Source organism: Antechinus flavipes, chromosome 2 (genome assembly GCF_016432865.1).
Source record: "Antechinus flavipes isolate AdamAnt ecotype Samford, QLD, Australia chromosome 2, AdamAnt_v2, whole genome shotgun sequence".
In the NCBI taxonomy this organism is placed as follows: Eukaryota; Metazoa; Chordata; class Mammalia; order Dasyuromorphia; family Dasyuridae; genus Antechinus; species Antechinus flavipes.
In genome coordinates, this window is record NC_067399.1 from 145,644,247 (window position 1) to 145,671,421 (window position 27,175).

Sequence of the window (27,175 nt, forward strand, 5' to 3'; positions counted from 1 at the left end):
TCTTCTTGCTGTCATATGCAAAAGTTCACATACACCTGAGAGGTAATACATCAAGAATTACTTTACAGAATGAAACTGATATCAATTATGTCCGCTATCATATTTTTACTGAAAGACAAATAAGTGAAAATAGATCTATTTATTATTTACATCAGTAATAAATTTAATATTTATTATTCACATACATATACATATTGTATAACATACATTATATAAATAATACATATATTATTTACATATATAAATATATATTTACAACATATGTAACATGTTATATAACATTATATATGTATCACGTATACATATATAATGTATAATATATATTACATACGTACAGGATACTAATCTGTAAGTAATCTTTTAGAAGCAGTTTCTTAAGGATAGTAGCAATGAACATTCTAGTGCAATCTTACTTACAATAAAAGAGTTGATTACTTCTATCATCTGATATTAAAATATTCTAAGATTTTAATTAGGAATTAAGAATTCCACTGAACTTATAATTGGATAGATACAGAGGAAATACATTTTGTACCAAACATTACTGAGAGGCTCTATTACCATTTAAAATACCATCAGCTGTTTGGGTCAATGAGTACACTAAAGTAAAATGCTTTCTTAGTACAGAGTTTCAGATAAAGACCTCAAGAAACACAATCAAGCTATATCTAAGTGAGACTGAAGCAGAAGTTCAGATGAAAAAATGCATACAAATAATCTACTGAGTAACAAGGATTATATTCTGGTATGCATTAAAAAACACAGCAACAAAACATCCATGCTTATTACTCATAGTTTGTATCTCATAAACTATTTTAATTGTTTAACTAGTTTCCAATGGAAAACCTACTCCATCTTTCTTAGCCAGAAAATGGGCAAGTTGTACTAGACAATCTATAAGATACTTTTTAAAATCAATATTCAAGCTGCTACAAAATATACAAATATAGGATCCTATCAATTATCTTTAAACAAAACTTCATTCTTGTTATAGATAAATGAAGCCAAAATCCAAACATGTAAATAAGTTCTTAATACTTTATATGTGGATAAACACAAAATCCAAGCTTTTATGACAAGAACTCATTACTTGAAATAATTGCTGAGAAAACTACTAAGAAGCTCAGCAGAAATTAGGTATAGACTAACATCTCACTATATACTTAGATATTGTCAAAATGGATACATGATTTAGATATAAAAGATGGCATCATAAGCAAATTAGGGGAGCATGTCAGATCTATGAATAAGGGAAGAACTTATGGCCAAATAATATAGAGAGAGCAATATGGGATGTAAAAGGGATAATTTTGATTACATTAAAAATTTTTTTGCAAGTTTCTCTAATAAAGGCCTCATTTCTCGAATATATTGAGAACTGAAGTATATTTTAAGAATACAAGAAATTTCTCCAATTGATTAATGGTCAAAGAATATAAACAGGCAATTTTCAGAAGAAGAAATCTAATCTATCTATAGTTATATGGAAAAATGTCCTAAATCACTATTGATTAGAGAAATACAAATTAAAACAACTCTAGGTATCACCCATAATTATCAGATTAACTAATATGATAGAAAAGGATATTTTCTTTGTATTTGTATTACTGAGAAGAACATATTGCCATTTAGTTTATTGAAAGCTGCTTGTGTCAATGAGTATTCATCTTGGGGAAAAGGAAAATGGCAAATATTGGAGGGGATGTAAAAAAAATTGGAACATTAAGGCACTGTTGATGGGAATTTTGAACTGATATAACTGGAGAGCAATTTGGAACTATGCCCAAAGGATTATCAAACCATGTAGACTCTTTGAGCCAGCAATACTGTTATGTTTGTATCCCAAAGTGATTTTTTAAAAAAGGGATAAGGACCAATATGTATAAAAATATTTATAGCAGCTTTTTTTTGTGTGTGTGTAGCAGCAAAGAACTGAAGTTGAGGGAATGCCCATCAATTAGAGAATGGCTGAATAACTTGTACTGCATGAATGTGATAGAATTCTATTGTACTATAAAAAATATCGAGCAGGATACCTTCAGAAAAACTTAGGAAGATTTATATGAATTGATGCACAGTGAAGTGAGAAGAATATTGTACACAGAAATAGCAGTATTATATGAAATCAACTGTGAATGACTTAGCTATTCTCAGTAATACAATAATCCAAGACAATTTAAAGGACTCAGGATTAAAAATGCTATCCACCTCCAGAGAAAGAAAGCAAATCAAAGTTATTATGCTTTAATATGTAAAACGACCAAAAAAGAAAAGAAAAGAAAAATCAAGTAAACTTTGATTTGCTTTCTTTCTCTGGAGGTGGATAGCATCTATCTATCAATAAAAAACAAAAACAAAATATAGTTTCTACATAAAAAAGACCAATAACGAACAATGAGTTCATTATTGGTGTGGGGGTAGTACAGACTTTAAGATTTTAGTAAGTACAGATTTATCTGTTAGTTACTAACACTATTATTAAGGAGAGACAAGTTGCATGGTAATATCATTAGGAAAACCAAGGAAAATCTAAGTATAACAACACCCCATGATGGCAAATTATGATACTAAAATGAGAAGGTCAAACATCAGAGTCATATGACCATAGATCTAGAGCTAAAAAGCATCTCTAAAGACATCATAGTCCAACTGTCTCACTTAACAGTTAAATAATAAACTGAGACCTACCACTTAAATAACTTTCCCTAGGTAACATGAATAGTAAATATAATGTAGGATTTAAATGTAGGTTTTCCGACTTTCAACTAATTTATGACTTGATTACATAATACCTATTTTCTACATTTATTATTCACACTATATTACACATACCTATGATCTATAATCATGACCATTTTTAACTCATTTTTTAAAATTTCTGACATAGAACTAATCAAACATATTTAAATTCCATTCTTAAATGTCAATGTCAAAGAAGATCCCAATTCTCCCAAGTTTTCCCATGAAAGAGTGAAAAAACTTACAAAACCAAATGTAACTTTCAACATTAATGACTAAAAATGTGAAGGAATTAAAATGACATGATGCTAAAAACCATAAGGAACTGATAACATTTTGTAGAAAGTGAATATTTATAAACTACTTAAAACCTGGAATCACTAAGTTATTTTCCAGAAACTATACAAATAAACTTTAGTTTGTGATCAGCAAAAGGAATTTATGGTTAAGTCTGCATCATTCCAAGAGGTCCCTATTTCTCTTAACTACAAATCAAGTGCCACGTGACACTGGTTGTATACTGGTCAAGACTAATATTAGCAGCATTTCTAGTGATAGTAACCTGCCTATCAGTACATAATTTCATTGCATTAACAAATTTCACCTCAATTCCATACGTCAAAAAAAACCTCACTGATTTTGGAACCTTGATACTAATTATTTAGCCAATTAAGTCACTTATAATATTGAGTTCATAAGAAGCAATCTGAGTGCACATAGATTTAGCCAATTAAGTCACTTATAATATTGAGTTCATAACAAGCAATCTGAGTGCACATAGCCAAGCTGCCCGATAGCCTTTTACTTCAAGAAAGCTGAATTAAATATCACTGAATATAGTGTTGACATATGTCATAGAAAACAGACTTTGCTCTGTTGAGTTTGGTAGCTGTCAATAAGCATTTATTAAGCGTCTACTCTGTGTCAGGCACCAAGGTAACAACATGTTCTACTGTACTTGAAACTAAGCTATTGTATTAACTCTTTTTTCTTTATTTGTGCAGTCTCTCCTCAACTCCATAAAGAAAGAATCACACTAATTAGGAAAAATCACAGACGATGGAACAGGGATATTGCATCCAGTGGGGATTATATTGTTGATGTCCTCTTTCTGTTTATCAATAATCTTAGGAAAAATTTTATATATGGCACTGATGAGTCCAATAACAGAGTATGCTATCAGGATAATTTCTTTATGGGAAAGTGATATTCACTACTCTCTTCATGTACCTTTTTTCTCAGATTCTTCGTTTCTTTTCATAATGCTTCCAACTTCCTTTTCATTCCTAAGGAGCCATATGATTATTCTTAGTTCATATTTAAATCACATGTTCATGTGGAATAGAGTTCTGAGGATTTACACTTTGCAAAAAGTGTTCAAGATCAATGCAGTATGAGAGGTGTGAGATGGAAAGGGGAAGAACAGGTAGAAATAGGAAGAAAGATAGAATAATAGAGCAAATGGAAAGTCAAGGATAAAGCCAAGAAGAAGGGGGACAAGCAATTCTGATCTGCAGGAGGCCTACAATTTGGACAATTACAATTTTCTAAATACTTAAAATTTAAATATAGTGTATAAATTTTTGATATATAAAAAAACTGAAATAAGGAAAAGAATTAAGTTTGTAAAGGAAATTACAAAGAATAGAATCAGAATTTTAGAGCTGATTGGATGAGCTCTTTAAAAAAAGTTATTATTTTCTCCAGTTACATGTAAAAACCTGTTTTGGGGGTTATACATACATGTCCATTCATTTTCTATCTATTCCCATATGAATCATGTTGGAAGAGAAAAATCAGAACAAAAGGAAAAAAAAAAAACATGAGGAAAAAAAAAAGGTGAAAGTAGTATGTGTTGATCTACGTTCAGTCTCCATAGTTCTCTCTCCAGATGTGATTGGCATTTTTCATCCAAGGTTTATTGGGAATGCCTTGAATCACTAAACTGCTGAGAAGTACCAAGTCTATCTTAGTTGATCATCACAGTCCTACTGTTGTTGTATACCATGTGTTCATCACTTTTTTAATAGATGGGATTTTAAGAGATTATCTATTTCTATTCATATTTTAAATAATGAGGAAACTGGACCTAAGAAATAAATAACTTTGCCCAAATCACATAGCTACTTAGGATTTACAGCTGGAAGTAATCTGAAAAATCTTTTCAATGCAATAACCTCATTTTACAGATAAATATAATGAAACTCAGAGCAACAAGAATCCTTATCCAAGGTCACACAAATAGTATCAAAGCTTCAAGTGGTCTTCTGTTGACAAATCCAGAACTCTATGACATCATATGATTAAAATCCAGATCACCAGATTCCAAGCCCAGAGTTTTTTCTTATGTGGCACATGGCTAAAATCATGAAATTTTGAAAATGAAAGAAGGGAAAATATTTATCTAAGATTCACTATATTGTATAACCATCTCCCCAATGCAAATAATGGATATATTATATGAAAAAATGGAATCAAATATTTTTAAACACTATACAGAAAAGAGATTCAACATATGGTCCAATAGAGGCTCTCTAATGAGCTAAAAGTTTTTCTTTTGCTATTTTATAAAATTCTCAGAATTCTATCTTAGGACCCTATTTAATATTAACTGGGGGTTATAATACAACTGATATATACCCTGTTTATCTCCAGTCAAAATGACTAGGTTTCCATCTTTAAACCAGAGAATAAAGTCATATGTCTGAGGTGGGTTTAAAAAGAAACTGAAACAGAAACATGAACGTTACATGTGTACTGTTCATATAGTACTTGTTAAAAGGACTTTATATTCAATAAATAGAATGCTCAAGCTACTACATAAACTCTTATGATAATACCTACTCTTTATTTTTTTTCTTTTTTTTTTAATTTTTTATTTAATAATTACATTATATTAACACTCGTTTCTGTTCCGATTTTTTTTTCCCCTCCCTCCCTCCACCCCCTCCCCTAGATGGCAAGCAGTCCTTTATATGTTGGATATGTTGCAGTAATACCTACTCTTTAGAAGAGAAATTCAAACTCTGATTTCCAACTTAAATAAGTAAATGCTAATATTCAGAAATTTATTTAGATTCAAAATATGTGAAAAAAGAAATGGCAAAAGAAGCCAGGTAAAATTGAAAATTTATCCCCTGTAATGAGAGAAGCAACTAAAATAATAGTTTGCTTATTATTATTTCACCCTCATCAGGTAAATCATCTAAATGTTTATTCAGACTTCTGACCAGGCATGCTTCTTTAGCTAAATTAAGATTAAACAACACACATCAGTAATAACCATTTTTACCCTTCCTTAAAGAAGCACAGCAAAGTGAAAATAAAACAAATTTAAAGAAAAGTATTGTGTACTTACACCACTGGAAAGGAACTGAGCATACTTTACATGAGGAGGGGAAGTCAAAATGCTTCTTGAAGTCTGTCAGCGTTAATTACCATTCTGCAGTATAAAGACAGAAAATTCAGAAAGAATATTTACTCAAAAGTACTTTATATTACTTTTAAAAATTAATTACATAAGGATGATCACATTTTTAAACATAGTCAACTATACTTCAAATAAATTAGTTTGTCACTTTACACAGGAGCATTTGGTTGAAAGATTTTTTAAAAATCAACTTCTAAAGACAACTTGAGTATTTAATTCTATAAATTACTCAGTTGGAAAAAATGTTTAATATTACTTCCTTAGAATTAACATTACTATAATTATAATTATCCCAATTATAAGGTAGAACCAATGTTATTTAAACATGGAATTCAATACACAATACAATACTGTTTACCTATGTTAACTCAAAACTTTTGAAGATAAGAAGAAACTTACAGAGAGATATCAAACTATAGATTTTTGAAATTTTATTCCCATCTCCCAAATCTATCATCCCCTTCTAATTTCCTCTGACTTCCAAATCTAATCATCTAGTAGCCTCTAAATCATCCTCACTTCTTTTTCAAAGAAATTAAAAAATGGGCTCAGTCTTATTCTTCACTTTAAATTCCTCACAGTCATCCAGTCTTGCAACTTAACTATCATGTCATCTGCAACTCCTCATTTTGCCTCCATAACATCTCTTATCATCCTCCTACTACAGGATCCTCTACTTCTGCACGGACTACAACAATATACCCTGCTGGCTGCTTTCTCTGCCAAATACCCCATTCTAATCCATCCTTTACTCAGATGTCAAATCTCCCTAAAACATTTCATCTATTGACTACAGACATTTTTACTGTTTCTCATGCCTAGAATGGTCTTACCACCCCATCTCTGCTTCCTGGTTTCCCTGTCAAGTTCTAACTAATTGTACCTTCTATAAGAAGCCTTTCTTATTCCCATTTAATTCTAATGCCTTCCCTATGATAATTATTTCCAACTTATTCTTTAGACTGTGAGCTTCCTGAGGAAAGGAACTATCTTTTGCTTTTCTCTGTTTATCCCAGATTCTTACTCATTGTAGATACTATTGACTGCCCTCCAATGCCTGCACTCATACTCTGGCACTTCTGGGTATACAGGTCCCTTTAAACACTCTAGATTTCCAATTCATCAGTTTCTTCAACTCATCCATCTTTACCCGTGGCCAGAAGGACATAGGAACAGTCAAGTCTTTGATCACAGCATTGCATGTGACCCTGAAATTCCTCTCTCCTATCATTTTCATGGACCCTTAATTCTCTTTCTATACAATTCTTCCCATATATATTATTCTTGGACTTTCCATTCTCTCTTCAGGGCTGCCTCTTATCCTTCAAAATAATAATAAGGCCCAGGTTTTGCCCTATCTTCTTGCTCAACAGCCTTAAGTGGCTCTCCACTGGACAATGGACAAAAGCATAAAATCTCCTGCCTAGCACATTAGGGACCTCTACTTTACAACTTCAGCCTTCTTTCATATAACTGCATTGCAGTTATGATGCACTCTTATGATCCAGCTAATCATAGTAACTTCACTGAAGGTAATAATATATCTTCTATTTTTATTTATATGCACAAATCATTTCAATACTTAAAATGTATATACCTCCCTCACCTCTACCCCTGAGAATCTTTATCTGTTTTCAGGACTGAATTAAAGCTTTAAAAGTCTTAAAGCAAGATGTAAACACTTTGAGGTAAACTTCCCTGTTTTTCCACTCTCCAAATTAAAATGTTATTTACTTATTTGTATATCCATCATATCTCCACAACAGAACATCAACTCCTCTAATATTAGTCCTCGTGTTTTTAAAAAGGAGCTGGAAGTGTTGGGGAATAGAATTAATATCCAACACTGACTCTCCCTCACCAACAAGGACATTAAGCATTTTATCTACTTAAGAGATCAATGAAGGAGAATATGAATTACAAATGTTCCCAGAATGAAGTATGGAAATGAAAAGTACCCATTGTTACATAGACTGTTAGTTCAGCCCCAACCCTCAGATAGAAGGCAAAGCTGAATTTCTTGAAGATAAAGTGTTTTTTTTTACTTGTCACAATTTTAGTACAATTAACCTCTTTTTTTCCTCTTTCCCTTCACTGCTTCTCTCTTTCAAAAAAATCTTATTAGCAAAATATGCCCAATTTTCTCCTTGTTAAACTGGATTTATCTGGATGACTTCTAAGGTTCCTTCTGCTACAAACAGTCTATGATTTTGATTTTATTAAGACATCACAAACCAAGAAATCTTAAAGCAAGGCATTAATCACACAATGTAAGGGCATTATAAATCAAATACTCTTCTCCTAATGTGTATTAGTCACCAAATAGTTCAGAATGAAATTCTATTCTTTCAAAAAAGAATAATCATCATCTCAATAAGTGACATTGAAAGTGAATGAATGTTTAATATGAATAAAGGCAGTAAGGCATAATGAAAAAAAATGTTGGATAAGCTGCATGGAATCAATGATAAATAGGAAGAACCAATACAAACCAAAATACTTATAGTATATATAGTACTTATATTGTAGTGCAGCTACAATAGTAGTGCAGAGCTAAACCCTCTGGCCTAGGTGAATATGGATTCAAGAAGACAAGTCAACAAATCTTTATTAAGTGATTACTATGTGCTAAATGTGTGCAAAGCTGGGAATACAAATACAATCAAAATTAAAAATAGGAGCTTACATTGAAATGGAGGAAGTCAACACATATCTGGGAGCTAAAAAGCTAATGGGGATATAGGAGTGAGATAGTGGAAAAGTACAAAGACTAAGGAGCAGAAGAAAAATGAGAGCATGGCTCTTAGACATTTCCTCAAAACAGTTACTCCAGGAGGAACTCACTAAGAAAGAAGGGGAAGGAAAATCTTAAGAGCCAAGGAATATTCAGGGTGAGAAAGCTGCTAGTAACTGGAAAACTATGGCTTCCCTCCTCAGAGGTATGATTGCTGTTGCTATGGTTTGAGGGGGTTATTATTCAGCAGAGTGTTACACTTCAATCAGAATCAAAAATCAAATAGCCTACTATCAGACAATCACTATACTGGTCATTAGGGAATCAAGGACAAGGAATGTAGGAACTCCTAGGTATAACATATTCCAATGGGAGAAATAATAAGTACACATATACAGCAAAAACATAAAATAAATAGAAATCTACACAAAGAAGTAAAAAACAAAACAAAACAAAAACAAGGTAGTCTGAAAGGGATGATACTAGCAGAAAGATGGTGCCTGAATTCCCCGATAAAAAGTGAACTCTATGATGTAGAGGGAAGACGGGAAAACATTTTAGACATGCTGGAAACAGGGAAGGCCAAGAAGTTTGGCTTTATGTAGGAAGTGAAGAAACATAAGTACGACCAATGAATCTGCAAAGATAAGAGAGAAGGCAGGCTGTACAATATTCTAAAAGATAACAAAAAAATGCAGTTTGGCTTTTTCCTCTAATTGCAATAGGAAGCCATCAGAGATGAGCATACATGGGCCCAGGGAATATAGAACTCTGTGGTTTAGCTCCTCCAAAGTATGCTCTCTAGTAGTCTTGTTTTATATGGTAAAGGAACAGTAAAAGCAAGGTGGATAATGCCCAGGATGAAGAGGAAAACCCAAACACCAAAAGAAATGCACAGTCAAGTGACTAAGGTCTCCAGTGATATGACAAAAGTAAGCAAGTTAAGTTTTACCCAAAAGCTTCTAACTTTTAATACATAATATTTCTACTTAGAATGTATTGCTTTTACCTAAAAACATTTTAAAAGTGCAGTTATTATAATGTAACATGGCTGATTATTTATCCAATTACTATTTATCTTATATATTTTTAAGAATATCAATTCTATGAGAAAAAAATTCACATCTTATATATGATATGCACAGTGTTTAGCACATATATACTGCTAATAAAGAAATCACTTCCAGTCTAATTCACAGTAGCAATGAGGGAAATATTCAAGTTTAATCATATATTCTCGGTGTACTTTAATACCTACCATTCGGTTATATAACCACTTTACAAATGAAAAAAGATTCCTAAAAACTAAATGGCTAATCCTACATAAAAATAAATCAGCGGTAAATTGAGAAAGAGATACATATCTTCTGACTTGGATCTACTAATTTTTTGACTGCATACAAACTCAGAACCTTTCCAAATAGACTTCATCTGAAATAGTTCAAAGATTTTTAAAAATTAAGTCTGTCATTTGGAATTTGAATGCCAGATGTTGATGACTCATATCACTAGCAGTTCTAAATTACTATATGAAAAGGGAAATAACTCTGTTAAATATTATAGACAAGACAGGAAATGTTGAAGTCAAAAACTCATTTTAATATGTACATATTGCATATGACTATATACATTAAGACAGGCTAAAGTGTCTAATAATGAACAATGGTATGTATAAAGAGTTCAGGGTAAAGTTAAAAACCTTTTATATTTGCATTTCCTGACTTCCAGCATTTAAATTTCATTTTTAATGGATGCTATCATATTAGTTACTTTCCTTGCTGCTTTACGAAATACTGAACTTAAAAGGGAAAAAAAAAAAGAGACAGAAACTCTACTAAACATGCTGTTTATCCATCTTTTGAGTAAAAAAAAAAAAAGATCAACATTAATCCCACAGGTATGTATTCGCTAGTCTCTCTGTAAGTAAGTACCAGGTAAAATACTATACAGATTCATATTACCCTGAGCCACTTAAATACTTTATAGCTTATAACAGTTCAGCTATAAAACAAACTGATCTGCCCTTCCTCTTCCCACCAAAAGTCCCTCAAAGCACAGTTCACAAATAGAAACTGTTCATTCTTGTGAAAGTAAAGCTTATATCTTTAGATCCTTATCAAACATTTTTATCCTATTCTCCTTCTTTGAAGGTATAAGCTATTCTCTTATTACTCAGAATATACAGCTGTTAAATGAATAAGCAAGTAGATTGCACGTCTAAGAATTGATTTTCACTTAGTTGCCTAGATAGGAAGTTGAATCAAGTCAAGACTCCAAAATGGTTAAAAAATCAATGCAACAGGATAACTTATGTTTGCATATATATATATACATACACATACACACACACACACACACACACACACACACATATATATATATATATAAAACAGTTGAAATGATGCTTAATGATTGCAACAACAACTAAAAGAATTCATTAAAAATATTTGCAGTTTTTATGCCATCACAGAGACATTTGCTTTGAAAGTAAGAAGGACACAATTGAAGAAAAAAAAAATCAGTACTGCAAACAAACAACGATGAAGGCCTGGGTAGCGGTTTTAAACTACATGAAATAGGTTTTGGTTAGTTAGATAGGATGGATACATGAGAGAAGCAGAAAAAGCAGGAAAAAAGAAAGATGATATATATACACATCAGAAGATGGAAGAAGTGTAACAGGTAAAAGAGGAAAACAGTTCATCAAAGACCACAGCTACAGCAAATATCTCAAGTTGTAGATTTACAGAAAGAGCCAGGTAACCAGTAAACACTGGAGATACAGTTGATATTTCACCTTAATTTTGTAGATCTTATTTAGAGTTAGGTAAATATGCATAAGCAACTATTCTTAGTTTGATTCTAGAGACTGTCATGTCCCACCCAAATAAACTAATCAACTGCATTTTCATTATCACGGTGATGAATTCAGTTTTTAATACTCAACACTTTCTGAATACCCTCAGTAGTTTCTTTCCTCTGATTGGAGAGTTACAGAGTAAACCATTAACCTTCTCAGACAACATTATAAAAGGGTGGAACTGAACTCTACATGTTCCATCAGCATCTTTGTTTGATTTCAACACCATTCCACAGAAATTCATACATCCTGGTGCATATTCCTAACTCCCTGCTTTTCAGCTTCCATTTCCCTCATTAAATTGTAAGCTCCTTGAGGACAAGCATGATCTTTCCTTTTCTTATTTGTGTACCAAATGTTTAGTAAATTTAATGCCTTGCAGATGTCCTTGAGTTGGTTTTCAATATATCTGCCTCTTCACGATCCCATTTAGGGTATTCTTATTAAAGATACTACAGTAGTTTGCCATTTTCTTCTCCATCTCATCTTATAGATTAGGAACTGAGGCAAACAGGGCTACATTATTTATCCAAGGTCACATAACTAGTGAGTGTCTGAAGCCACATTAGAATTCAGAAAGATATGTCTTTCCTGACTTCAGGTCAGGTATTCTATCCACTGGTACCCCGATATTTAATGAATTAAACAGAATTCCAAGTTAATTCCAAAATTTTTAATCTTAATCAATCAATCAATCAGTTTATAATAATTACCTAACTACCTATTATATGCTAGATACTATGCTAGCAACTGAGGGCACAAAAAGAGACAAGAAAAAAAAAATCTTACATTCAAGAAGCTTATAATCTAATGGAGAATACATACAAGTTATATACAAGACAAGTAGGAAAACATTGGAATTAAGGAGTTTAGAAAAGGCTTCCTCAAGAAGGTGAGATTTTAAATGGCTAAACAAGTATTGATATATGTTTTTTAATGGAATACTACTGTGCTGATGAGCAGGATGATTTCAGAAAAACCTGGTAAGAGTTACACAAAGTAAAGTGAGTAGAACTAGAATAATATTGTACATAGGAACAACAATAATATAATGATCAAATGTGAAAGACTTGGCTACTCTCATCAATATAATAATCAAAGACAATTCAAAAAACTAATGATAAAAAATGTTATTCACTTTTAGCAAGAGATGTAATGAACTGAGTGTAGACTGTTAATTGCAACATGTCTAATATGAAAATGTTTTGTGTGACTTCACATTCATTGTCATTTCAATGGACAGGGGAGGAGCTGAAAGGAAAGAGAATTTGGAACTCAAAAAAATTTATAAAATGTTAAGAAATAATTTTTTTAAAAAAGGAAAATATAAGTGAAAATGGGGATGATAAAGGGGTCATATTTTAGAGGACATAAATGAGATGAGATGGGATCACTTGAAAAACATGGACTTGGTAAACCATTTCATATGAGAAAGGTATAAAGGATGAGAAAGTAGGAGAAGACATGAGTATGTAAGGAAGAGAAGACTGAATTCATGACGAATGATCTCATTTTTCTATAAAATTGGAGGTAAAGTGCTCAATTAAAAAAGTAGGGAGGGGCGTGGGAGCCATTGTAGATTTGAGAAGGAATAAAAAGGTTTGGAAGGGACATTATGGATAGTGAGATAGTGAAATGATAATATTATTGTTAATAGCAGCAAAGGTCTAATTGGGTTTTATAACATAAATTCATACTAGACTCAGAACAACTGAATGATTTTTCTCCACCTTCATTCAGCAGCACATTTATAAAAGAAGTGATATAAGGCAGGAATGATGCCAGGCTGAGACTTGGTTGTGTATAATTGGTGATACAAAAAGTGGGCTAGGGAATCAAAAAAAGACAGTAAATGGGAAGAGGAGAAAGTGAGTAGTACAAGAGAAACTGGAGTGTTTAGAGATTGGAGGTCACAATGCAGAAGAGTGGGATTATAGAAACGACAGCAGAGAAAAAGTAGAAAAGTTTACAGATTACAATAAGATAAGGATACTTCAAAAGTCTTGAACATAGAAGTGCTTTGGGGAATTATAATGAATAAAAACAACTTACTGAGAATTTCTTGGAATCTTTAGTTCATTACTAGTTTCTGTTCAGCTATCACTTTCTCTACAGAGACTTTTCCTGATGATCTTTACAGTATCTAATTGGAGGGTGGAACCATGAATTCCAAAATATTAATTAAAGAAAGGAGCTGTGTGGGACAGTAGCATCCATAAAAACCATCAGACTCTCAAAGTAAGAAAAAGTAAAAAGGGGTTTATTAGATCTCGCAAGAAAGGGTATCTTCCATCAGACAAAGTGTTTGTCAACAAAGAACAAAGCATAAACTGCAAAATACCAGATAAAATAGACTGATCCCAGAAACTCCCTCCCCTCACCTTGTCTCCCATAGTTTTCAGGAGTCCAGGCTTATAATTTAATCCCAGAAATCTAACCTAGAAACAAAAGAACAAGTAATAAACTCTTAAGAGAATTCAAAGGCACTATTACTTTTCAAAGAAGTAATTAAATGCTAATTAAGAGGTGGTGGGAAACCAGGAGGGGACAAACACCTGTAACTTTTAGCTATATCTCTATTTGTTATATTATAAAGTCTTAAATTATAATTATAGTTTAAGGCTATATTCCCATAAGAGTGTTTTCACTCAGTTAATTCCACACAGAGCTTACCTCAAAAATCTCATTTCTCACTGGCGTATGTTGGGACCTATCTCATTTTCCCACTATTCCCCTTTATTAGGTACTTTCCTCCTTCCCTATTTGCTTTTCAGTTTCTTTTTATGTGGGCTTTCTCCATCAAACTGTAAACTCCTTGAGGGCAGGGATTGTTTTTCATTTTTGCGTTTCTATTTTCAGAACTGAGCACAGCGCCTAACATAAAGCAGACAGTTACTTAATTAATGCTTACTGACTATTGAGACAAAGATTATCTGTGCTCTCCACATGATTCTCTCAAAATATTCTGTCTGCATTTCATCTGAATTCATCTCTGAATTTTCACCTCTGAAAACCAAGGAAGAAAAACTAAAACTGAAAATGTATTGATTTCAAAGAAATGAAAAAGGTAGATCCTTCAAACTTCAAACCATAGATTTGTAAAGCTGGGGAAATTAATGCATTATTAGAACAGCTTGTAAGTACATCAACAGGAGGCAATATTAAAATACCAGTGACTTATCTTTCACCTTTTCCCATATGACAAATTCCAGATTAATAACCATAATAATCTCTTTTATACCTATTTATTTCAACTTAACAATATCACTCTTAAAAATTGCTATCCAGAACACAATATTCTAGTGGTAAAACAATATTATCATCTTTATACTGGATTTTATTCTTCTATTAATAAAGTTTAAGGTTGTTTTAAACTATAGTTCGTTACCTTTCATCATAGCATGGAAATGAACTTGGGTTTTCAATCATTATGGTCAAAGAAAATAAGCTTTGACAAAAGCTACTGTATTCTATACTGTACTATACTCTAGATGGAAAGACTCTGAGTCCCGATTTTGGGTCTATATCTATTGCTCAAGGACTAGCCTAACAAAGATTAGAAAAAGACATCACCAGAAAGTCAGATGCTAATAAATGTTTTAGCCACAGCAATTCTCAAAAACCATCTATAGAATAACAAAGGGGAGCCATATATATTGATAAAAAGAATACAGACAATGACAAAATTAAATTCTTGAGGAAAGGTCATAGTTTTTGTTTGCTTTTTGGCAAGTATAATTATATTACACAGGTGACATATTTATGTTGTAATCAATTAAAATGCCTAAGTCTATAACAGTTATTAAGCCACCTTCATTTTGTCCTCCAGGAGCTAAATTTTTTAAATCCAAGTAAAAAAAATGCATTTATCCCCTATTAAATTTTATCTTGGTACATTTAGACCATTCTTCTAGTTTGTCAAGATTTTTAAAATCCTGATTCTGTCATCAAATGCATTAATTCTCAGTTCTATGTCATCTATACATTAGATAAGCAGGCTTTCAATGACAAGGTCAAAACATGTATTTAAAGGTTTATGGCAAACTACTAGATAGGTCTCTAAAAGACTTAAGAACTCAAAAGGCTGTAGGATGATGGCTAGGACTTGCTGTTTCTTTAAAATTCAAATGTTCAATTTTCAATTCAAAATCTTGTCTTCTAAGTCTAAAAATCTGGAACCTCAAACTGTTCATTTTTCCATGGATAATTCTGGGGAAAAAAACTATTTTAGGTTTATTTGCTTAACTTAAGTGGGAAAAACTAATATCAGAATTGCTGTTAACTATACAGAATTCTAAATAGAAAGCGGTTTTTATTAAGACACGTGCTTGAACAGAACTTTTCCACTCAAAATTCTAGAGGTACTCTGCTTAAAACTTCTCTGCCAAGCTATCCTTTTTCAACATATCAAAATAATTTTTAAAGCTTTTTATTTTAAAAACATATGTACAAATATGTTTTAGATTTTCCCCTCCTTCCCCCGACCCCCTTCACAAATGGCAAGTAATCCAATATTTGTTATACATATTAAAATATATGTTAAATCCAATATGTGTACACATATTTATACAATTATCTTGCTGCACAAGAAAAGTAAGATCAAGTAAGATCAAAAAGGAAAGAAAATGAGCAAGCGAACAACACAAAGAGTGAAAATGTTATGTTGTGATCCACATTCAGTTCCTATAGCCCTCTCTCTGGGTGTAGATGGCTCTCATCATCACAAGATCAACTGGCATCAATCAATTCATTGTTGGAAAGTTCAGAAGAATTGATTGTCTTATAATATTGATGTTGCCATGTAAATGATCTCCTGGTTCTGCGCACTTTGCTTAGAATCAGTTCAGTTGAGTCTCTCCAGGCCTCCCTAAAATCATTATCCTGGATCGTTTCTTATATAACAATAATTTTTCATAACATTCATATACCATAACTTATCTCCAACTCATGGGCATGCACTCATTTTCAGTTTCTAGCCACTACAAAGGGGACTGTCACAAACATTTTTGCACATATGGATCCCTTTCCTTCCTTTAAGATCTCTTTGGAATCCAGGCCCAATAGAAACACTACTGGATTGAAGGGTATGCACCAAAATAAATATGTATACTTAAAAATATGTATACACATTGTGAGACCCAGGTAATTATGGAACCATCCTTTGTAGCTCTCTTTTAAAGCAACAAGCTCCTCCCTTGCTCTGCCTTTGCTGGGGTATGGTCAGAAGACCCTAAACAAAACTACACAACAAAACTTTCCTTATATGAGCCTCTAAAACAAGAATGAGTTCTTTGCTCAAGTTTCAGAAGAATTTTCTTTTGCAGACAGACCATGGCTAAATGTAGGAGACTCTGGACCAATTTGTACAATTTGAAATCCTTCTGCCATCTTAGTATATGTTTCCCACATTCTATTTATTTGTCAGAACACATACTACCTACTGCTGCCTCTTGAGAATATTATATGCCCGTTTCTGTCTCTGTCCTTTAGTGAATCAGAGACTGAGCAGGAGCTGAATGAAATGGTGGTCTGGAAAGGAGAAGATGGCAGCTACATTGCCACTATGGTTGCACAAGCACAAGTTTTTCTCCCTATCCTATTTGCTCTTCTCTAAAATGATGGGGAGCAAAGGGAAAGAAGAAACTTATTCCAGGGCCAGAGCAAGACTCGTGGTCAACAAATTTCTCTCTCATTCCACCTTTTTTTTTTTTTTTCCTTTCCTTTTCTTTTTTTTTTTTTTTTTGCTGAGGCAATTGGGGTTAAGTGACTTGCCCAGGGTCACACAGCTAGGAAGTGTGAAGTGTCTGAGGCCGGATTTGAACTCAGGTCCTCCTGACTTCAGGGCCGGTGCTCTATCCACTACGCCATCCAGCTGCCCCTCTCTCATTCCACCTTGATAAAAAAAGAATTGTTGGGGGTAAAAAGAAACAATCACTATTTTTCCCTCTTTTCTGAAACATAATTAAAAGAAAACATAAGTTATAGATATATGTATTTATATATATTAATATCAACATTTACATCAAAATATGTCATTATATAAAGAACCTCTTGGCTAGATAATTTAAACTTAGGGAAGAAAAAGAACTGATCAAGAATTGACTATTTCTTGCTAAAACAACAATTTCATCAGTATCTATATTCCCAATTTCTCTCTCCTTCAATCATCCCTAGATTTCTTTTTATTTCCCTAATTGAATAACCTATATCAATGGATCCTAAAATTTCTACTTTTAAACTGTCCACAGGAACATTTTTTTTACCCCAACATTGGCTTCCACTTAAAACAATTTTCTATTTTACTCAAATATAGCTAATATTAAAAAAAATTTTTTTTTAAATCTCCACTGGCCCATGCTGTCTTCCAAAAGCAAAAGGGAAAACATTACAGTGCTTGTCTGTCCCCTTAATCTTTAAACCTCTATGCCTAAAACATTAGACATACAGGAGGGTTAGAAAAACATGTAGAATCATCATTCCTGCCCTGAAAGGAGGCTTATATTAGGGTCTTTGGCCAGTAACCTGTTCAGCCAAGGCTCCCCCAAACCTCTAATTCACGAGGAATGGAAAACTCATGGCAAAGCTGGTACCAAAGGAGTAGTACCTGTCTAATGTACTTAAAAAAAGCAACATGGCTCCAAGGAATGTAGGGTGTAGTTGGCAATTGTCTGATTAGTATGCAATTTGATACTGTTATAAAGCCCAAACCCTCTCTCTATAAGGACAAGGTCTTTTCACTATGGCCTCTTCTGCAGAGAGAGGAAGAGGTAAAGCTGGACAAGAAATAGCTCAGAAAACTCTGAACTAGGAAGGAATACAGATGATAAAGTCTGGGACACCATGAGAATAAAAAAAGGAAACTCTTAGAAAACGTCTAATTCCCGGACACAACTGAAATAACTTTTATAGAAATTATTGGGTTAGGCTTCAGAATTTACTAGTGAAATCTTAATTTACTTGTTGAAATTCTTCTAGAGCCCCAGCAAGAAACCAGGAGTAGAAACAAGAGGAAAAACTTAGTAGACTACCTGCTTCCTGTCAGAAATGGTCAAAGAACAAAGATGCTTTCTAATTAAGCATTATTCTCTGACAAATTCTTCCTTACTAGTGAGGTGACTGAGATTGGTCACTTCCTCTCTTGGTGCAGTTGCTTTGTAGTGCCCTATGTCCCTATTTCACAAGGCTGTTGTAAGAATCAAATGAAATGACCCATGTACAGCACTTTGCAAAACTTAAGGCATAAGATCAGTGATATATATATTTAATATTGGTAAAATGAGAGGTTATATCTATTAAGTTTTCTTCCAGCACTCTAAATATGATCTTGTTCTCTAGATATCAATCCCTTTAACAACATTTTAGAAAAATTATAACCTTACTGGTCCTGAGTTTTCTCATTTATAAAATAAAATTAGATGAATTCTAAAGTTCGTTCCCATTATAATGATCTATTAGTGGAACAGTTCACATCCAAAAGTTGTTTCTGATTACTCTGGATAGAAAACCTTTAGCATTAAGTTGTTTTTTAATGCCTCTTGATTTCTGATTATTACCCCTTTGGAAGGATATACTTCCAGCTAGCAACATAAAGCCTGGAATTTGAGGGTGTACTGGAAAGCTATGACTAGTGTCTTGTTTTTCATCTCTTTATTTTGTCAATACATTCAGTGTCAAAAACAAAACAAAACAAAACAATAGAACCAGATAACATGGCTGCTTTCTCTGCTCTCTCTCTCTCTCTCTCTCTCTCAAAAAACTAAAATACAAAATGTACCTGGCCAAGTGAGAGAAATAGGCTGAGTAGATAGCCTTCTGATAGAAAGTCAGTATCTGGTAATCAAAACTGATAATTTAAAATTTATACTTAATCAAAACCATAGAGAGGTCAAACTGATTTTGGTGATTTTATTTTCCAGTGTAGTTTTCAGTAATTCACTATGGCAAAAAAAAAAAAAAAAAAAAAAAAAAAATGAAGGCTGAACTGTATTATAAAGATATGGCAGAATGTGGAATATAAAAATTAATCTTAAGAGACTAGAGATCTTAGAGATTTAGAAATTTAACAATGAAGTAGACATAACATTATTTGATTTTAATAAGGCATTTTATAAAGTTTACCCCAATATTTCTGTGATGAAAAAGAAAGGATATGCTTTATATCATAACAGTAAGATAGATCTGAATTTGAATAATCAATCAACAAGCATTAAATTAAGTTTTTACTACATTTAGACACTAAGGTACAAAGACAAAAACCAAAGAATTTCTCAGAAAGGATTCACAGTATATCAAAGACTTCTTCAGTTCATAGTGTAGAGAAGATCCAATGAAATTGTCAGTCAGTGAACTTATTTAAGGGCTGGGAAAACACCAAAAGATATTTCCTACTTTCAAGGAGGCCACATTCTAATGGAGAGACTACTTGACAAACCACTACGTACAATTCAGTTATACAGAGCAAACGAACTAAGGGAAAGCACTAGAAGTGCTGGTAAAAAATTTAAAGAGAAGAGGATGCAAAATCTAAAAGGACAGAAAGACTATGGAACAATATAGTAATCAGAGACATAGATATGAAAGTCTAGCTGAAGTTTAACTTCAGCCATCATTTAATGAACAAGAAATAAAAAAGAAAAAAACATGGAGATAGACGGAAAGAGGTTACTCAAGGCTTTGCTGGGAACCAAGATACTTATTTATGCAGTAGCTGCTTTCCAGAGTGAAATCTTTCAACTGCTCTAAAATATTTCTTTTCTAAGCCACGGAAAGCAATGAGATCATGTTTTTGATTAAATGCCAATATTGTTTCTTCAATCCAGACTGTTAGAGTTAAATAGAGAAAAAATGAAACGGAGAAAAGTTGAAGATGGAGTGTTAGGGGAAGTAGAGAGAAAAAAGAAATAGGATGAAGGTAAAGAAAAATATCTTTATAAGCAAATGCTGGGAAATATGGAAATGACTGAATAGAAGTAATTTTTTTTTTAAGTTGAGGAGTTAGAAATTTAAAAGTTTGGTCATTTGTTCAATTCAGAAAGAAGTGACAATAGTGATTAATTTCTTTTCTTGAAAATGGCTTCCTAATTTAGTAAAAACTAACTCAACTATTCAGGTAAACTATCAAAAAAAATTTTTTTCCCTCTTAATGTTTGCTAGATTTAAGCATAATCAGCCTATAAAAAGAAAAGAATTCTTGGTGGGGGACCTCCATTAATTTAGCTGTTTTAAATTCATATTCATACATTGTTTTCAGAACCACAATCTGTTATCTTGTACTCAAAAAATAGCATATATATACAGCTATGCATGTATGTATATGTGTGTATATATACATATATACACACATTTATTCTGGTTATAACCAGAATTTATATAGATAGACAGATATATATAGATTTATATAGCTATAGAATTTTTAATTTTCAAAGTGTTTTATAAATATCATCTTGTTTTACTCTCACAACACTCTTAGAAAATAAGTGCTATTATCATCATTTTACAAATGGGAAAACTGAAGTAGACTGAGGTCAAGTAATTTTCCCAGGATCACATAACTACTAAGTGCCTGAAACTAATTAGAACTTAGTCCTATACAAGACATACAGGTAAATTCATTTTAGTCCCTTTTATATATGTAAAATTTCTTTTCCCAAGGATACGAAAGCCATTTTTATAGTCAAAATCAGAATCAAAGTCCTAAGAATTCCCAGTTCAGCACTTTTCCCCCCCTTTTACCAAATTAATGCCAAACTGCTTCTTATAGAGTGGGTAAAAATTAGGAGTCACTACATTCCTTGGAATCCAAGCTCAAAAACAATAATGCTTATTCTAGGAACTAAGTCAAACCATTTTATGAAAAGTTAATTTTTAATCTTCACCTAAAAGTTGGGGAAATTAACTACTTATGAGAACTAACACTCGAAGTACAAAAAGCAGCAAATGGCTGAAATAAAATTCTAGACTGGAGAAGCAAAAGTTAATTAACTGAAGGGCTAAAACAAATATACTAAAAGGAAAGCCACACAAAATACCAATGTACAAAAAAAAATTTTTTTTATAAAAATAGAAATAAAAACAAAACCCCCAACATTTGAGATTAACTAATTTAAATCCTAACCATTAATCCTCAAAACAGATCTCCATTTCTCTGGTTCTTTTTTCTCCTTTATAGAATACAATTATAGGCATCAAAGTTTATTGAATTTAATTTGAGATAAAAGATAACCAAACTAATATCAACAATTAAAAAGCCATTCCCACCTTAGAATCAGACAATTTTAAGCTAGGAAAACCTTCAAGGTCATGTAGCTTTTATTTAAAGATAAAAGGAAAATGAATCTCAAAGAAGTGCCATGCCTCACTAAAGGTCACATAACTAATTAGTAGCAAACTACCTAAATCTTCTGACTCTTAAGACTTTTACATTGATGCAATTCACATAAAAGAAAATTATTTGGCCCTATTCTCATTGTTCTTTTGGTCAATGGAAAAAAATGAGGTTTTATTTTCTCCTTTCCCCTATTTACAAAGGAGGGATTTGGGGAAATATTGGGAAGAATCAACTAAAACATGAAAAGACAATTCAATATTAAATGGAAGTTCTCATTATAAGGTGCTAGATATAATTATCAAATTAACTTACCTCTGAAAGATATAGGACCTATAGCAGGGGTCCTGCATTACCACCCAAGTTAGGGCTAAACTTGGCTTGATTTTGCTGAAGTCTGGCAAGTATCCAGAGGCAAGAATACTGTTGTGGTTAAAGCATTAATATCCTACAAAAAAGTTCCAGTCTGTACCAGCTATTACATCTAAAACTAATAATGATTTAGTTCTGATGAAATAACCAGAATTTCAAAAGAAATTATTAGGTAATAACTTATGATGATAATCACAACTCAAATGAAGTTCTGGCTTTTAAAAATGCAGTTTTAATTGAGTATTCAATTTCAAAATCATCTATGCCAAAGTTCTCTCCATTCCCCCCCCAAAAAAACTCAACCTCTGTATGTTGATGTATCTTTTCCTTAAGTGAACATAAATCTTCTATATTAAAGTTTTATGTCACTTGACATTAATTTTAGCAGGGTTGAAGGTTAGGACTTTTTGTGCTTCAAATTAAAAAAATTTCTTTCAATTGTGTATGGCTCTTGATAGATTATTTTTCTCTTCTGAGTCAGTAGCCCTTGATAGAAAAAAGGCTTCCTATCTCTGATATAAAGAAAGCTTAAATGTACAGTGGATGAATCTTAACAGCACTCTGTTTTTAAGATATTAAGAATCTCATTTTCTCAGTGCCAAGGACAAGTGGTTCTGTGAAGCAATAGAGTTTGTCTCACTTGACATGAAATCTTTTTTTTTTTTTTTTTAGTTCAGTCGTTCTAATGTGTTATTGGGAACCACTTCACTTTCTTTCATTTTTCACTTATATAATTAGGTGGCTGAAGTATTATTCACTCTAGCCACAACTAGAAAAACTGGAAGGAGGAAATTTCTTGAAAAAAAAAAAATTGCCTAACAGCAAGTCAATTTTACTATTAAAAATTTCCTTGCCCAACTCCAGAGAGTTCTGGATTCATTCTTTAAAAGATATAGCTATTCTGGAGAGCAATCTGGAATTATGCCCCAAAAGTTATCAAACTGTACATATCCTTTGATCCAGCAATGCTACTACTGGGCTTATACCCCAAAGAGATACTAAAGAAAGGAAAGGGACCTGTATGTGCCAAAATGTTTGTGGCAGCCCTGTTTGTAGTGGCTAGTGTAGAATGGATGCCCATCAATTGGAGAATGGTTGGGCAAATTTTGGTATATGAATGTTATGGAATATTACTGTTCTATAAGAAATGACCAGCAGGAGGAATACAGAGAGGCTTGGAGAGACTTATATGAACTGATGCTGAGTGAAATGAGCAGAACCTGAAGATCATTATATACTTCAACAACAATACTGTATGAAGATGTATTCTGATGGAAATGAATTTCTTCGACAAAGAGAAGATCTAACTCAGTTTCAATTGATGATGGACAAAAGCACCTACACCCAAAGAAAGAGCACTGGGAAATGAATGTAAACTGTTTGCATTTTTATTTTTCTTCCAGAGTTATTTTTGCCTTCTGAATCTAATTCTTCCTGTGCAACAAGAGAACCGTTAGGTTCTGCACACATACATTGTATCTAGGATATACTGTGACATATTTAACATGTATAGGACTGCTTGCCATCTGGGGGACGGGGTGGAGGGAGGGAGGGAAAAAGTCGAAACAGAAGTGAGTTCAAGGGATAATGTTGTAAAGAAATTTTTTTCCAAATAAAAAAAATTTTTTAAAAAGATATAGCTAATAAATATACTGCTAATAAACAAACTGGTTTGGCACACAAAAAGAAATCATCTGTACATCCAAATTATAAGTATAAAAACAAAATAAGTAGTTTTTCTATCAGAAAAATTGATTAAATGATTATGTGGCATTGGAAAGAATTTCTGGTTTTCATAGTAAGAATAATTCAAAAGCTTAAGTAATAGACTAGGAAACAAATGCTAATCATAATATTTTCAAAATGTGATAACTAAGCAGATATTGTTTGCTTTGAAGAGGAAAAACTCATTAGCTAAGGGTAGACATACCAATACACTTTGATAGGCTAAAGACCTAATTTTCCATCCTTTTGCATGGCATGATAATTTCTTAAATGTATCCTGTGTCAGGAGTTCTAGATCCAAGATACATGAACTTTTTTTTTTTTAAGATTTAATTTTATTTCAAAATAATTAGCTTCCTTTGTAATTCTTTGCATTTGGTTATATTAATTTTTTTTAAAAAAATTATTCTAAGGAGTCCACTGGCCTCTTTGAATTGTTAAAGGTGTCCTTGCACAAAAAAGTTTATAAACTATTTCATGCTGTTCTAGAATTTTTATATTGTCCTAAAAGGGAAAAAAAATAAAGTCTCTTTTTAGTCTTAAGTGAGTTTTAAAAAGTCTTTTAAAGTCTCTTTAGCCCCATGCCTCCCAACAGGAGGTGATTGGGATTAAGGACTTGCCCAGGGTCTGAGGCCACATTTGAACTCAGTTTCTCTTGATTTTGGAATGGTTGCTTTATCCACTGTGCCACCTAAAAGTCACTTTTATATTAAACCAATCAAATAATTTTCAATTCTGAAGGAACTGGCTTAAGTGTCAAGTAGTATCAGGTTAAATCTGAACAAAAAAATTTTTTTAAGGAAAATTATTTTTATATTTTTGTAATTTACTCTTGACAAACATGACTTGACATAAGATTTCTCTATATAAAAGGGAAAGAAAGACTGCATATAATTCCACAAATCAATAAAAATCCCTTTTAAAAAAAAAAAGCACAATGAAATAAATGTTTTACATTTTTAAAAACTATCCTCTTATCTGTTTTTCCTTCCAAGCCTTAAAATGCTTCAATGATCCTTTCTTTTCTTACTTACATCATTAACACTACTTCAGCACCTCTCCAAAAATAGTTCTATTGCCAATTAAAAAAAAAAAAAACTTCCATTGTGATAAATAAAAAGTCACAGAAAACATAATAGTCATGTCTCATTCTGCAGCTCAAGTCTGTCAGAAGGTGGAGGCAGCAAGCCTTCATCATCAGTCCTTTGGAGTTATGTTCCCAGTATTAATCAGCATTGTCTTTCAAAGTTCATTTTCTTTAAAATATTATAAGCATTGTATTTCAGATTCCTCTAATTTTAATCTACATTAGTTCATGAAATTTGTCCATGTGTCTTTGAATTTATTATTTCGTTATTTCTTAAGACATAATTTTCCATTACATTAACAAATGCTACTTTCAATCATACCTCAATTAATGGATAAACCCTTTATTTTGCTATTCTATAGTAAGAAGTGATGCTGTAAATATTTTTGTAAATAGAAATCTTTTCTCTTATTTAAACTCTTTCAAGGTTAAGCATAGTAGCAATATAGTTAAGTTAAAAATTATATCTTCTGGCAGAAATTGCCTTTCAGAACAACTAGCCAATTTCACAATACCAACAGTGTATCAGTGTGCTTGCCCTCTCATGGTCCCTCCAAAAATCGGCATTTTTCTTTGTTTTCATCTTTGTCAATCTGATGGACGAGGTAGAATCTCAGAATTTCTAAAATTTATATAGCTCTTGATTATTAATGGAACACCCTATCTGATTTTAAAATTAAAAAAAAAATCTGCAGTGTGCAGTTAGATCATTGACATTACTTTTTAGGCTTGCTTCCAAATTATATCTATTTAAAAATATAAATTCATTTTTTTTATTTTTTTATTTATTATTTTTTTAAATAACTTTTTATTGATAGAGCCCATGCCAGGGTAATTTTTTACAACATTATCCCTGGCATTCACTTCTGTTCCGATTTTTCCCCTCCCTCCCTCCACCCCCTTCCCCAGATGGCAAGCAGTCCTTTACATGTTGAATAGGTTACAGTATATCCTAGATACAATATATGTGTGCAGAACCAAACAGTTTTCTTGTTGCACAGGGAGAATTGAATTTAGAAGGTATAAATAACCCAGGAAGAAAAACAAAAATGCAAGCAGTTTATATTCATTTCCCAGTGTTCTTTCTTTGGGTGTAGCTGCTTCTGTCCATCATTTATCAATTGAAACTCAATTAGGTCTCTTTGTCAAAGAAATCCACTTCCATCAGAATACATCCTCATACAATATCGTTGTTGAAGTGTATAATGATCTCCTGGTTCTGCTCATTTCACTCAGCATCAGTTCATGTAAGTCTCTCCTAGTCTCTCTGTATTCATCCTTCAGGTCATTTCTTACAGAACAATAATATTCCATAACATTCATATACCACAATTTACCCAGCCATTCTCCAACTGATGGGCATCCATTCAATTTCCAGCTTCTAGCCACTACAAACAGGGCTGCCACAAACATTTTGGCACATACAGGTCCCTTTCCCTTCTTTAGTAACTCTTTGGGGTATAAGCCCAGTAGAAACACTGCTAGATCAAAGGGCATGCACAGTTTGATAACTTTTTGAGCATAGTTCTAAATTGCTCTCCAGAATGGCTGGATGTGTTCACAATTCCACCAACAATGTATCAGTGTCCCTGTTTTCCCACATCCCCTCCAACATTCCACATTATCTTTCCCTGTCACTCTAGCCAATCTGACAGGTGTGTAGTGGTATCTCAGAGTTGTCTTAATTTGCATATAAATTCATTCTCAAAGAAGATTTCCTACCATTAAGAGTTCTTTTAAAAATATGCCAAAGATTATTTCAAAAATAGGAAAAATCAAAAAAAAATTTTGAACAATAGTAGGATCCATGGACTAAATAAATAGGGAAAGAAAGAGCTTTCCAAGGTAACTATTTTGAAAATGACAAATACTAATCCGAATGTATAATTTTGAGTATATTTATT

The 27,175-nt window shown here is 32.5% G+C and overlaps 1 protein-coding gene across 2 annotated transcripts in view; it reads right to left on the reverse strand.

Moving 5' to 3' along the window:
• Positions 1-27,175, reverse strand: part of HMBOX1 (homeobox containing 1) — a 250,258-nt gene that overhangs the window by 148,580 nt on the left and 74,503 nt on the right. For both annotated transcript variants that reach the window (XM_051975742.1, XM_051975741.1), the window contains exon 2: positions 6,098-6,181. In XM_051975742.1, the coding sequence (XP_051831702.1) occupies positions 6,098-6,120 (23 nt within the window). In that variant the 5' untranslated portion in view covers positions 6,121-6,181. The remainder of the gene's footprint in view (positions 1-6,097; positions 6,182-27,175) is intronic.